This window comes from Carassius auratus, linkage group LG28B (assembly GCF_003368295.1).
Source record: "Carassius auratus strain Wakin linkage group LG28B, ASM336829v1, whole genome shotgun sequence".
In the NCBI taxonomy this organism is placed as follows: Eukaryota; Metazoa; Chordata; class Actinopteri; order Cypriniformes; family Cyprinidae; genus Carassius; species Carassius auratus.
In genome coordinates, this window is record NC_039293.1 from 7,859,965 (window position 1) to 7,874,825 (window position 14,861).

The window sequence follows — 14,861 nt, forward strand, 5'->3', positions numbered from 1 at the left end:
TGTAGCTATAGAAGCGCTATAGAAATAAAGCAGACTTGATTTACTCACACTGATAAAAGCAGTCTGTTTTGGGATGTATTCAGTGAATGAAGGTTGTTTGTGTGACTGGATCACAGATGATGTTTCTCATATTAATAAACCACTCAGATCTGAGCTGTATATGTAGGGAGCGATGAAGCTCACTGGGCTTTGAGGCTGAAATAGTGACAGAGTATGTTATTGATGCGGAGTGTTTTACTGATCGGAGTTTCTCAGTCTTGTTGGTGTTTGAAGTCCAGCAGACGATGCCAAATCTCGCTGTCAGAAGTAATATTCATAATTCAAGCACACATTGTAAAACTCTTGGCCTAATGTTTCGCTGGAATATAATGAAAAGAAAGAAACTAAGAAATCTTAAATGAATTTGAATCTTAAAGTTTAATTTAGGCTGTTTCTGTAAATAAATAATACAATATGGTTAATATTGTTAAACGATGATAACCACAAATTAGCCTAGTTTTGCTACACTAACCATTGTTTTACCATAGATTTGTATCAAATACGTCAAAATAAACACTTTATACACTCTTACTATAATAAAACCATTGTAAATCTTCATAAACGTGTTGATAACTAAGGTGAAAGTTGTCAAGTCCCAAACAAGCTGTATTTGTACTAATTATAGTCAGTCTATTTCAAAATTAAACCTACTGCTTAAAAATTAAAAAATAAAAACAATTGCCTAATAATTTGTCGATACAAAAAGGACCAAAACTCCATTGTTTATTTAATACATCTTTATTAATTTCATGATGTGTGTTCACTGTCTCTGATTAAATGTTTTATCCTCAACAGCTGCTTAACAAATAATTCATTCAATAAAAGAATATAACATCCATGAAGTAAACCAGGTTTGTCTGTTAAACAGAACAGATGTAATATTTGTATTCATGCTTGCTTCATTAATCGTTTTTTAACATTTTTCCATAAATGTTTAGATGTTCATTCCAATAAATCACTTGTTTTATAATATAATAGAATAGTTTGTTGTGTGATCATCATGTCACTGTGTGAATCTGAATCATGAGATCTTCTGTGATTCTGATGATGGAGTAAATACTACAGTCATCTGTTTTCATACAGTATAAAACACAGAAATGATGATGAGCATGATCTTCTGATTTGACTTGACATGACCTAAATTGTTTTATACATGAAACAATCACAAAGATTATAAATGCAGCTTTAATGCTTTCATTTCCGTTCAGACGTGAGACCATCTTCAGAGGTGAGAGAAAGACTGTTTCTTTCAGAGAGAGTCAGTAAACACTCACTTCCTGAGCTCAGGGACGCTCTGCAACATTTATACATTTGTCAGATGCTTTTTTGCAGAATTTGAACACTCAGCAGTGTATTTAATGTAGCATGAAATGCTCTGTTTCTTCTGTATCGGTTCCTCAGGCGTGTGGACAATGAAAGATCTCAGCAGCTCATGTTTGCTCAGAACAGAAGCTGACGGTTTCCTTTTGTTTCTGGGCTTGATATGATCATGTTATCTCCTGGAAGTAAAAGTAGAAGACTTCTTCCCTAATCAGTGCGTCACATAAACCACCAGTTTCCTGGTTCACTAAGTGCATTATTGTAATATTCATATCATATCATATCTTTTTTTATTTATTCTAGATTAGTTTGATTTCTCTCAAACAAGTTTCATTAGGGCTAAAAGACTCTGAAGCATTGTTTTTAAAGTGTTTTGCTTTATAAGTTTATATATTTTAAAAGTTTTTCTCCAAACTCTCAAGGGCTTCATGTTTTGTATATTCTCTCCATGTATATGGTATCTTTCCCTTCCCCTGAAATGTTTTCTCATAATGTTTCTCCAGATCTCTCTGGAATCTGCACACAAACCACTTCCAGTAGATCTGTTCAGAGAGATCAGGAGTGATGCTCCACTTCTCATAATCTCCTCCTGCTCTTCTGTACTCTCTATAGAGGACTCTATCATCTGATCCATCGAGATAAAAACATTGATCACTTGCTACATCTGATGTGCAGATGTTAATACACAAGTTTGTTGTTCCTCTGTAGAAATGTCCATTAACTCCAGTCATTCTGTGGAAGGGAACACTGTGATCTCCAGGGTGGTCTTCTGTGGTGTTGGTGCAGGTGGCTCCACAGAACGGACACTGAACCCAACAGCACTGACAGAAGAGATCTATCTGAAGAACATCTGGTCTGAACCTGAGGTCAAGTTTTTCATCAAATGTCTTTCTGTTGAATCTCCTGCTGATCTCAGACATTACAGCAGGAAGTTCTCTCTTTATCACATCTTCTAGGAGGTTGAAATCATCAACATCATCATGATTGACTCCACTGAGGTGTTCCTCAGAGAAGATCAGATCATCTGAGATCTGCTGTGTGAAACTCTTCAACCACAAACCAACATCTCCTCTGTTCTCGTGAACACGTTCGGTAGATTCATCTCTGTTCTCTTGAACATCTTCAGTAGATTCACCTCTCTTCTCTTGAACACGTTCAGTAGATTCATCTCTGTTCTCTTGAACACGTTCAGTAGATTCATCTCTGTTCTCTTGAACACGTTCGGTAGATTCATCTCTGTTCTCTTGAACACGTTCGGTAGATTCATCTCTGTTCTCTTGAACACGTTCGGTAGATTCATCTCTGTTCTCTTGAACACGTTCAGTAGATTCATCTCTGTTCTCTTGAACACGTTCGGTAGATTCATCTCTGTTCTCTTGAACACGTTCGGTAGATTCATCTCTGTTCTCTTGAACACGTTCAGTAGATTCATCTCTGTTCTCTTGAACACGTTCGGTAGATTCATCTCTGTTCTCTTGAACACGTTCGGTAGATTCATCTCTGTTCTCTTGAACACCTTCAGTAGATTCATCTCTGTTCTCTTGAACACCTTCAGTAGATTCATCTCTGTTCTCTTGAACACGGTCAGTAGATTGATGAGCTGCTCTCATGATCTTCTGCTCCAGGAGTATAATGTTCATCTTGGGTAAAACACTGACACTGAACTGATCAGTGATGTACCGACTGACTTCATCTCTGATGAAACTCTTGAAGTGATCTCTGGGATTACGAATGTAGTTCATGTATTTGTTGAAGTCCTCTTCTTCTGCCAGTCTCTTCAGGATGTATTTCTCCAGATTTGATCTGTTTCCACTCAGTGGTTCACAGTTTGATCTTATTTCATCAGCTAAATCTCTGGCAGTCTTCTTGTAGACGCTCTGTTCAATCGGCTCTTTCAGTTTCTGACAGAGGATCTCTACAAACATAGCAGCTGATGTGGCTCCATGACAGTATTTCTGGAAAATACTATAGTATTCCTCTCTCTTCTTCTTCAAATAGAGAAGAGGATCATTGTCTTCTCTGAACAGTGTGTGTTGCTCAGTGATCTTCTTGTTTGCTCTCTCACAGATGGACAGAACCAAATCCCTGAAGAACTCTTTCTTGAACACATATCTCACTCGTCCTTCCTCATGTTGTGTTACTCTTGTGTTGATGTAATCTGTGATTTGTTGAAGGCAGCTGATGTTGTAGCCCTTCTTTGAGATGTTAAATGACTGAATCATTCTGTCTGTCTGCTGAACAACATCTGTGACGAATGATCTGATCTGAGATTCATCCTCTGAAAACAGGATATAACCAAACACCTCTCTAGCTGATCTGTAGGCATTTGTGAAAGCTCCTGTACTTCCACTGGATCTCTTAACCCTCACATAATCTGAATAACTCTGCACAGATAAAATATCCCTGCTCTCTGTCCAGTGATCTACAGAAACACTTTCATAGCTGTTACTGAGTATTTCTCTCACGTCTCTCATTATATCAATGTCTCTGATTGCAGGAGTGTCTCTGTTGATCTTCTTCATCCACTGTTCCCAGAACACATCAAACTCTTTCTTCATTATTTCTTCATCATTTGTTCTGTCTCTGAGTTTTAAGGCGAGTTCTGTGCTCTTTTCACAGAGAGTGTTTTCATGATGTATTCTCAGAGCATCAATCTTTTTCTTCAGGTGTCGCTGCTGAAGAACCTCATTTAATCTTCTCTGTGTTTCTCTCACAATGTTTTCCTGAAGATCTCTGATTTTGATTTCAAATGATGTTTTCCACTGAATCAGTATATCTTTATATCTGTCTTTCTCAAAGAATTCAGACATTGACTTTTCCACTTCTTCTCTTGTCTTCTTCACTTCTCTGTGAAGATCAGTTTCATCAATCTCATGAATCGCTTCATTTAATATTCTGTTGTGTAGTTTGTTCTCAGTTTCCATCATGGCTCTGTGAAGACTCCAGGACCACTTCCTGTATTCTGTCTCCAGTTTCCTGTAAGCTGAGATCTCCAGAGCATTTCTGAATCTGAAGACAAATTGTTCATTCAGTAAAGCCTCCCAGAGATCATTAATACAAACTTTGAAGTCTTTCACCCTCGTTCCATCTGATTTTGAGACATAAGTAATAATAGTTTCCTTCAGGTCTTGAATGTTCTCACAGTAGTTTGGGTTTGTTGGAGCCATCGGTGGGTTTCCCTCCCAGAGCTGAGAGAAATACTTCACATCTCTCTGAACATCAAATCTAATGACGTCACTGAAACACTCAGCATCACTGTCTTCCTCTTTAGCAGCGAGTTTAGTCATCTCATCCAGTTTCTCCAGCAGACGTCTCCTTCTCTCCATGTATTTCTCTCCAGCTGTGACGTCTGACACGTTCTGATGCACAAACACACAGCTGGGATTCAGTCTGACCTTCTTCATCCTCATGAAGAACTGAACAACAATCTGAAGAACGTCCTGCATCTCAGATGGGTTTTCTCCAAAGATGTTGATCAGTGTCAGATCTCCAAGACCTACAACAAATGTGGCCAGTTCATGGTCATGATGTCTTGTTGATCTTCCAGACAGTTCTAGAGCATGAAGTCCCTCAGTATCAATAACCAGAATATAGTCAGTGTTCATCTGTGTTTTCATCTGGTCTGAGACTCTGATCAGCTGCATGAAAGCTCCTCTGGTTGATCTTCCAGCACTGACAGCAGACTGGAGTCCAAACATGGCGTTCATCATGGTGGATTTCCCAGAGCCTCGAAGCCCTAAAACTGACAGCACAAAGACTCTCTGGTCTCCCAGTTTCTGGACGAGTTGATCTAGAACAGCAGAGATCCAGATCACAGGAACATGAGCAGCATCTCCATCCATCAGCTCCAGTGGAGATCCAGAGATCATCATCTGTGCTGCGAGACTCGGGAGAGAAGAGAAGTGAACCTGCAGGTCTTTCTTGTTTCTCTGCACAGATGAACATGATTCATAGATCTGAGCCATCTCCCTCATGATGTGCTCCACACCAAAGACTGCAGCCTGAAGATCCTCAGATATTCTCTCAAGTTCAGTTTGTGCAGCTTTGAGATGTTCAGATTTATCATTGTTCTCTTTCAGTTTTATTAATTGTGACCACTTCTCATTATATTTGTGATGTAGAGCAGAAAGATCAGCTGATGTATGTTCATCTAGGAGGATTCTGAGCCATTTGAGGAAAAACATCTTATGGTCAGTATTTGAGTTAATTTCTTTAATAAAGATCTTCATAAACTCACTGATGTCAGATTCATGCTGCTGTTGACGGAGTTTCTTCATCTCCATTTCTCCTTCATCTCCTCGAGGTTGATGTAGTTCTCTGTTCTTCTGACTCCACTGATGCCACAGTTTCCCCTGATGAGGAAGAAATGATTCTTTGATTTCTGTCAGATCTTTCTTCTTCAGTAAACTCATCATCTGCTGTGCTGCTGCTCTTCCTCTCCTGCAGTCATCATCATCTTCCTCATCTACTCTGATGTCTGAGTGTTTGGACACATCTTCAAGTCTGAAAGTGTGAGAGGATTCTGAGAGACAATCATTTATAGCTCTTCTGAGCTCTTCAGATACTTCTGACTGATTTCTGTTTTTCAGACCGATCTTGTATTTTCCTTTCCGTGTCTCAATGATGGTTGACTCATCCTCAGTGAGAACACATATGAGTGGCTTAGAGTGCTTGTAGAGATTTTGAAGTATTATCATATTTTTATCATTCTTGTCCAGGTGTGGCAGAAGAACAACATTGACTGAGCTCATGTCTGTGAGGATCTCCAGCTGTTTCTCATGTTCTCCTGCATCTCCGTGTAGATTACAGAATGCTACACACTCAGTGAAGTTATCATCATTTGATCCAGAAGGACAGAACCAGGAGATCTCCACCACTCCGTCCATCAGGACTCTGGATCTGCTGCTGCCGGGACAGTTTCTGTGGAAGAACGTGTTGTGTTTCTCATTGATCAGACAGTTCATCAGATGAGACTTGGATGAAGACACAGAGCCGAACCTGAAGAAGAACACCATTGGAGTTTGTGCTCTGTAGGTTGGCTGGGTTTGACTGATGATCTGATTGCTGGTGTTTCTGATCTTCCAGCTCTTGTTGATTTGTCTGAATGTCCAGAGAGGAAACTCAATCTGTCGTGTGAATGGATCAGGAACAAGCAGAGGAAGAGCGAACTGACACTGGGACAGTTTAGTGACCATCAGCTGCTTCAGGAGAGCATCAGCACAATGAAACACGGCCATCTGGACATCCATCGGGTGAATGAGATCACACTGACTGGTTCCTTCATTCGATAAATACATGCTTTCAAAAATATCTCCCTCATCTTCAGGTGAGTCACTGTCTCTTTGTTGTGTGTGATGTGGTTCACTGATCTCTTTATTTGTAATGTATCTTGCTCTGTAGTTCATCATCAGTAGTTTCTGAATGTAAGTCTGAATCAGCTCTTCTTCAGCACAAGACTCATGAGACTGTAATGAATGCTCAGTTATCTGAAGAACATCTGTGGCTCTCAGTCTGTGATTTATATGAAGATGAAGTCTGTGAAACAGATGCTCTGTTTTTCCTCTTTCAGTTTTTTCCTGTTGTAAATATTGATCTGCTCTGATTTCTGTGGTTCCAGACTCCTTGTTTTCTCTCTGATTAATAGACAAAACAAAAAAATGCATTTTAATCAGTCTCTTTCCAGTACTCAGCCTCGACTGCTCTGTATGACACATTTGACTATTATTAAGTTGGCTTGAGAAAGCCAACTTACTGAAGTCCCATTTAAACTTATTCTTCTTCTTCTTATTCTTCTGACCCAACATTTTTCAACTCTAACTCCTCCTAGAGCTTTATCCCTACAAACTCCAAACTCGGGTCAGACTTTCAGCAACTAATCATGCTATTAATCATGCTAACAACATGCTTATCATGCTAGCAACATGCTAGTTGCATGCTAGTCATGTTAGAAACACGTTAACGACATGCTAGCAACATGGTAATCATGCTAGAAATAGTTAGTCTATATATCTATCTATCATTCTTTCTTTGAAACTAATCTGTCATTCTTTCTAACTAATCTTTCTATCATTCTTTCTTTTAAACTAATCTATCATTCTTTCTTTCAAAATAATCTATCATTCTTTCTTTTGAACTAATCTATCATTCTTTCTATTAAACTAATCCATCTATCATTCTTTCAAACTAATATATCTTTCTTTCTTTCAACTAATCTATCAATCTAACTTTAAACTACTTTAAACTTCTAACTTCTTTAAACTTCTTCAAACGTTCTGGTCATACTTTCTCAAGCCAACTTTTTTTTGTTTGTTACCATTTAAAGTGTAAAATCACAGTAAGAGGAGGTCAGTTTTTTTTTACTCACTCTCAAAAAGCTGCATATACTTCTATTCGATCACTACAGTCAGATATTCGAGGGATGATGATCTTACCTGTACTGAGACTGTGATCACGTCGCTCTCTCTGGTGTAGTTGAGTTTCCCCAGCGCTGCACACTTGATCTCATACTCAGCTCCTGATCTCAGATCAGTCAGAGTAACTGTGTGTTGATCCTTCAGCACAGCTTCAGATCTCCAGACTGAGTCCTGCTTCACTTTATACAGTAATCTGAGCTCCACTGTAGCAGGACATGATGGAGGAACCACCTTCAGGAACACACTCTGACCTTTGACCTCTTCAGTGACCGGACAGACCGGCTGTGATGGAGGAGTAAAGCACACAGCGTCTTCACATCCATGTTCATAAAGCAGAATACAGGAACCAGGATGATTTTGGTGGTCTTGTGAGGAAACAATAAATGTAGTGGACTGACCGTCATGTGATGTCATCAGCTCCTTAAAAACGAATAAATGTTCTCTCATTTTCTCTCTTATGTTTCCAGTGAGCCACGTCAAAACTTGAGGAGATGTTCCTGGATTAATCTCCACTGTTTGAGCTTTCAGATAATGTTCTTGTTCAGAAAGCAGCTTGTCTGTCTGCTCAAGGGAACTAAACGTGTAGCAAACCACATTCTCCACCTTAATATCTGACAAAACTGTGTCTAGACTCAATTTCACTTCAGCTCCAGAGTCCAGTAATTGTTGAAGAAACTCATGAACTGTGTTTAACTCTTTCTCTTTCTCTCTGATCCACTCCTGGAGATCCTGTGTGTTAAATGGAGACTCCTCATGAGCTTGTAGAAGATCAGTCAAAGCACAAGTCTCTTCTTCACATGCTTGAACTGACCGGATCAGCGACTGCATTTTAACACTGAAATCTTGTCTGTATTCTTGGCAGAATCGCTTCATATCTTCAATCTTCTTGTGAAATGTGCTAAATGTGTTTGTCCTGGGGTCTGTCAACAGTTCACTGCATTTGTTTTCAGTGAAGCTCAGATTATCAATGACACAGTCTAATGCTGTGATGAGCTTCTTCTCAATGATCCTTACATGCATAACGTCACTCTCTCTGGTGTAGTTGAGTTTCCCCAGCGCTGCACACTTGATCTCATACTCAGCTCTTGATCTCAGATCAGTCAGAGTAACTGTGTGTTGATCCTTCAGCACAGCTTCAGATCTCCAGACTGAGTCCTGCTTCACTTTATACAGTAATCTGAGCTCCACTGTAGCAGGACATGATGGAGGAACCACCTTCAGGAACACACTCTGACCTTTGACCTCTTCAGTGACCGGACAGACTGGCTGTGATGGAGGAGTAAAGCACACAGCTTCTTCACGTTCACTTTCATACAGAAGAATACAGGAACCAGGATTATTCACCATTTCTTTGGAGGACATGATAAACTTTGCAGGTTTACAGTCCTTTGAATCAATCAAGCTCTTAAATATCTCCAAGTTTCTCCTCATGGTCTTCTGGATCTTGGCAGTGAGCCAAGACTTTTGCTTGATATCAGGGCTTATCTGTACCTTTTCTTCTTTTGTTGAAGAGCTCAGATAGATCTTTTGTTTCTGAAGGATGATGTCTGAGCAGTCCAGAGATGTGAACGTGTAACTGACCAGATTCCCGACCTCCAGATCCATCATGATGGCATCTATGTTGTCTTCCACCTGTGCACCGTAATCCTCCAGCTGTCTGAGGACTGATTTAATGATCTCAGACTCTCTTTCTCTCTCCTCCAGCCATTCTGTGAGGTCACTATCATTGAATGGAGATTCTTCGTGTTCTTGAAGAAGATCATTCAGTGTTGTTTCCTTCATCACGTCTCCACGGATGTTTGGCAGCACAGAGCAGAGCTTCTTCATGAGTCTCAACTTGTACTTGTAGCAGTTCTGCTTCATTTGCTGTATTTTATCATGAAATGCAGCAAAAGCTGCAGCAGGAGAGTCTTCCAGAAGATCACTGCATTTCATCTCAGCTGTATTTAAACTCTCAATCACTGATTCAGTTTCTTGGATTAGATCCATGCTGATGTCTTTCTGAAGTTTTGAAGCTCTTGAGTGAAGTTTGTGAAGAGGATAAAGCCAAACTCTCAGAGGAACCGCCAGCTTTTGGTTATCTTTCAGAAGATTTGGAAGATCAGCAAAAACCTTCATCGCATCTTCAAAAGTGGTTGGGTTAGACGGCAGCTGGAAGTCACCATAAAACGTACAAGTGAAGTTTTTGAATTCAGTATTCTCGATGTCATTCATGTCCAGGTCAGCATTTGCATTTGCATCTGCAGAAATGATACCCATCAGTTTCTCTACAGCCATTTTAACTTCTCCTTTTACTGTGCTTTTGTCCTCATCTGAAGAAACTTGTCTGTCAAACACAAAGCAGGCATCTGCTCCATACAGGATTCCTGCTACTACATGTGTGGCATTATCATCATCAGGAATGTTTTCAGGAGGCAGCTGATTCACGGTCAGTTCTTTAAACTCGCAGGATGAATGATAATGTAGAGTCAGTCTCTGCTGGATGAAAGACGTCTTGGTGTCTTTGAGATACTTTGCTGCTCCACTAACCTGGACGAGTCCACCTAAAACACTCAGGTTCAGTGCTCCTTCAATATTTAGTAACTTAGATTTGTCTTTAATGGAGTCTGAAGCTGTGACAGTGAAATTTGTATTAATCTGGGGACGAGCACAAATATTCTGCTCCATCTGTTCTTTATTCCAAAATCTGATTCCTGTGGGAGGAAAAAGTGTTTTAACTAAACAGCTGTATAAATAAAATCTTTTATTCCATGTGCACATTTATTTTTTCACACACACAGTTTTGACCTTTTCCTTCTCCATTTCAAAGTGTCTTTTATGGGGTTATTAGTTTAGATTGTTATTTTTATTAGATTATGCACTTGTATTAAATAGATGGTAGTGTTATTATCTTCTTTAAGCATCTCCGTGTAAAGGCTGTGTTGGTACCTGCTATTAACTCATCTTTTCTGCAGTCGTACAGCATGCCGAGCTGGAACGGTCTCCCAAGAGCAGCTGTCTCAATCAGATTCACTCCCACTGACTCCATACTACACACAATCAGATCAGAAAACAGGAGTTAGGGAGGTTACAGTTAATGTGAAGTTGCACATAATGTATTAAAAGAGATTGAAGAAAGAATAAACATAAGTTTGTACCAGGGCCGTTCTACACTTTTTAGGATAGTAGTCATTTATATCTGATTTATTTATTTATCTATTCTGCATTGTTGAGGCTAGTAAACATTTCATGATATTGTCATGAGAAGACTACAAAAGTCTTTGCCTTAAGTGTGTTTTCAGCTTAAATAAAACACAGATTTCATCTTTATCTTGTGAATATGGTTTCATTCATGTCTGCTTCCATTCTGTAACTGCAGCATGCAGCATAATTGTTTGCCCTACTCATACTGTATGTGAATGTTTGTTTTTATATTTATGCTGTGGACATGCTGCATTACACAGACACAACTCTAGATGACGTCATCAGCAATTGTAGAGAGGGTTACAGCACCTAATGATGAAAATCCTGGTTTGCACCAAGTGTGCCGCACTAGTCCTCAAAGTGAAGCTATCGCGTCTCGATCGCCCCCAGGTGGCTAGTCCCAGTACATATCATAAACCCCGCCTTCTCCTTGTAATCTAATGGGACGTGGGACAAACTAAATAATAAAGTTTCACTTTAAATATTTTGTTTTCAAACATGGTTTATGTCATTTGATGTAGATTTTATCACGCTGATGTAAGTTAGGGTGTCCGTTTTTTAAAATAAGTTTGGTTTTAGTTAGTAATGTGATGCTATAAAAATGGCAGTATGAAGCCATGTGTCATGGAACGGTCTGCTACGCCCTCCTCTGGCGACATCAGATCCCTCTCTCCTTAATATTAGGACTGCATTTCCCAGTGTCCCTCTCCCCCAATCGTCCCCGTTTAACCCTGCTTAATTATCTTGATTTCCTTTTAGTATTATCACCTGCAACTTGTCTTCTCCCCTTTTTATGGACTGCTCTCCTCTTTGTTATTTTGTGAAGTTTTGCTATTGTGCTATCCTCCGTATTATCTCTGGACTCTGAAACCTGATTGATTATACTATCTGAGTTCTCTACAAACGTCTGTTTGAGTTCCCGTTCGATTCCAGCCTGAGTTTATGTCAGCTGTTCTCTGTTTAATCACCTGTATTAATAAACTGCTGCAGATGGATCTCACTGACTCCGCCGTTTCATCACACCATGATTGACAGCTGAGACTGACAGCTTCTTTGGAGCAGTCAGAGTGATTAAAAAAATAGGTCATATGCGTGTGTTTGTGATCGACTCTCCGGGAGTGAGGGAGGGACGCGACCGACTTCACTCTCTACTGTGCAGACTCTGGTCTCAAATCAGACAATGGGGCTTCACTTTTCTTCAGTGGAAGTGAATGAAGGTGTGTCGTCCATCTTTTTTACAGTCTATGGATTGCACCAATTTAGATGCACTGGAAAATAAAGCTGAATGCAGCACTGACATCACACACACATATATATATATGTGTGTGTGTGTAGCTAAATAATTATCCATTTAATATCAGTTTATTCATGTTCAAGGATAAAGATTTCAGATTAGCCTATATCAATATCTATCTATCTATCTATCTATCTATCTATCTATCTATCTATCTATCTATCTATCTATCTATCTATCTATCTATCTATCTATCTATCTATCTATCTATCTATCTATATACAGGAGAGAGAGAGAGATACTGACAGATATTTAGTCAATGGTAACACTGTAAATGCGTAGCACTGATTTTAGCCAGATGCTAATTTCACTCACCTCCGTATTTTTTTCAAAGCTCTTTCTTCCGTTTATCTTGTTGTTGAGGAGTTGAAGCTTTTGTCATTAGATTCGGATATAAACAGGATATCAAAGTGAGATTGTTTAAGTGTTTCTATTTAAAGACGTTAAACTCTGATCTGATGGGATTCTTCTTCTGTGCTGAAATGCTGAGATTCTGCGATCAGAAGCTAACAGTCACTTTCAGTTTCATGTACACCCCACCCTATATCTCTGATGTTTTAAAGAAAACTACCATTTAAAATGGTAGCGCTCCAATAAAAACGCATTTGTGGATATGTGGAAACAACAACATCAGAACTCCCTAAAAATGTATGCAGCCTCTTCTTCTACCGGATAATTTATAAAAGGAGAAGCCATTCCTGTCTCCTTGACTGTGTCTGCTTGATGAACATGTGTGCAATGAACGAATACCTACACTGTATAAAATGCTTTTCTTTCGTAGAATTTGTCTTCTTGTTTCCAGTCGAAATATCTAAAAGTTCTTAAATCAAGATGCTTTTGATACAAAAAAGAGCATTTAAGAGCATTTTCACTTCCAATGAGGTAAGAAATTTAAATAATCTTGTATCTGTTTGCATTATCATTATTTCCTACCCTATATGGAAGACAATTTTTACGTTTTACGTAAAATGCACTAAATGCACTTGTTTCCCCAAGGAAACAATACTAAATACCTTATATCATTTTTCATCTATAGAAAATGTATGTTAACTAGATTTTTGTTTCCGCTAATCATTTCGCGATTTCTGCGTTAACGCTAGTCACGTCGAGTCCGGTGTCGCCGAATCCTGGCATTTGTCTACAATGAAGACTCTTCGTCTGTGCGGCCGCATTCACACATGTGGGTCACCGAACCAGCCCTCAGTGCGGACAGGAAGTGATGTCCATGCTAGGATGCTGTTTTGTACCATTTAAGCTCACATCGGTTTCCATTAAGCTCACATCATGTTTTGTTAAAAAGTCTTGTTTATTGTAAACAATTGAAAAAATATATTTTTTGAAGGTACAAAGTCAATCACAAAAAAACAAAACACTAAAATCAAGCATTAAGACATTCAATTTGAGCAGTTATATATTCTTAATGAAGTGTAATTTAAGCACACTGTAACATCTAGACTAGTACACGTACAGCTAAGTAACACAAATTCAAAAATCAAGTGAAACAAACAAAAACATTTCATTCATGTGGATGAACACAGAAACTCACTGCATGAGGTTTGCTCTGATTTTCCACATATTTACAGTCAGATTTGAGTTGACAGAAACTATAGAAAATCAATTATCTTAGCTTAAAGTGACAACCATCAGTTAATATTTAAAGTATGTTTTACATAGACGTTCAATGTGGAAGATCATAAAGAGAGCACACTGAGCTTAATGGGAGTAGAAACTATTTGTAATAAATTTCAAGAAATATTTATTAATTTTACAAGATTTTGCTAAATAAATAATCTAGGTCACGTTTTAAGTTCAGACATATTTTATTATGAACATCTATTATTAACGATATCTATGAAATTATACTTTCTTTCTTTCTGATGTCACACTGAAGCTGTGTGATTTTCATAGTAGTGCAACCTTTAAGATCACCCTACAATAATATTAATCTCTTAATTTTACAATAATAAAGGCTTAAACATCTAAAAAATGCACAGATCGTTTTCAGACAGCTTTCAAAATGGCCGCCACACAGAGTGAACACATGGAGACTCATATCTCAGTATGCAGTGATCTGATTGACTTGAAATACACTGACTCCACCGTTTCATCAAACCATGATTGACAGCTGAGACTGACAGCAGAAATTACACATCAGTTTGTTAAGATTCTTATCTTATCTTATCTTGACTCTTAGATCTTATCACAGAACTGATAATAAACTGATTCAGACTGACAGCAGGCCAAACAAATAAAACATACCTCTCTGGATCCTACTTACTTGCATACTAACTAACTAACTAACTAATTAACTAACTAAATAAATAAATAAATAAATAAGATGGCGATCAGGGTGCTTAAAATGACAAAATCCGTTTGATTCCAATTTCTTTTCCAGACATGATAATATCCAGATTAGCCTCTTTGCATAAGTAACCATTTGAAACAAAACATAATAATAATAATAATAATAATAATAATAATAATAATAATACTTATTATTATTGTAATTTTGTGATTGGTAAGATTTCTCATCCCAGCTATTTAAAACTCTGTTTTATCTAATTATAGGGTTACTATTATGCTTAAATAAAACACTGATGGTTGTATTTTTT

At 38.4% G+C, this 14,861-nt stretch overlaps 1 protein-coding gene across 1 annotated transcript; it reads right to left on the minus strand.

Moving 5' to 3' along the window:
* Positions 1-895: 895 nt before the first annotated feature.
* Positions 896-10,840, minus strand: LOC113067356 (interferon-induced very large GTPase 1-like). The gene is made up of 3 exons (XM_026239711.1): positions 10,701-10,840; positions 7,791-10,465; positions 896-6,992 (listed from the first exon to the last, which is right to left on the minus strand). Exons 1-3 carry the CDS (start codon positions 10,798-10,800, stop codon positions 1,755-1,757), a joined length of 8,013 nt encoding a protein of 2,670 aa, XP_026095496.1. The 5' UTR covers positions 10,801-10,840; the 3' UTR covers positions 896-1,754.
* Positions 10,841-14,861: the final 4,021 nt, after the last annotated feature.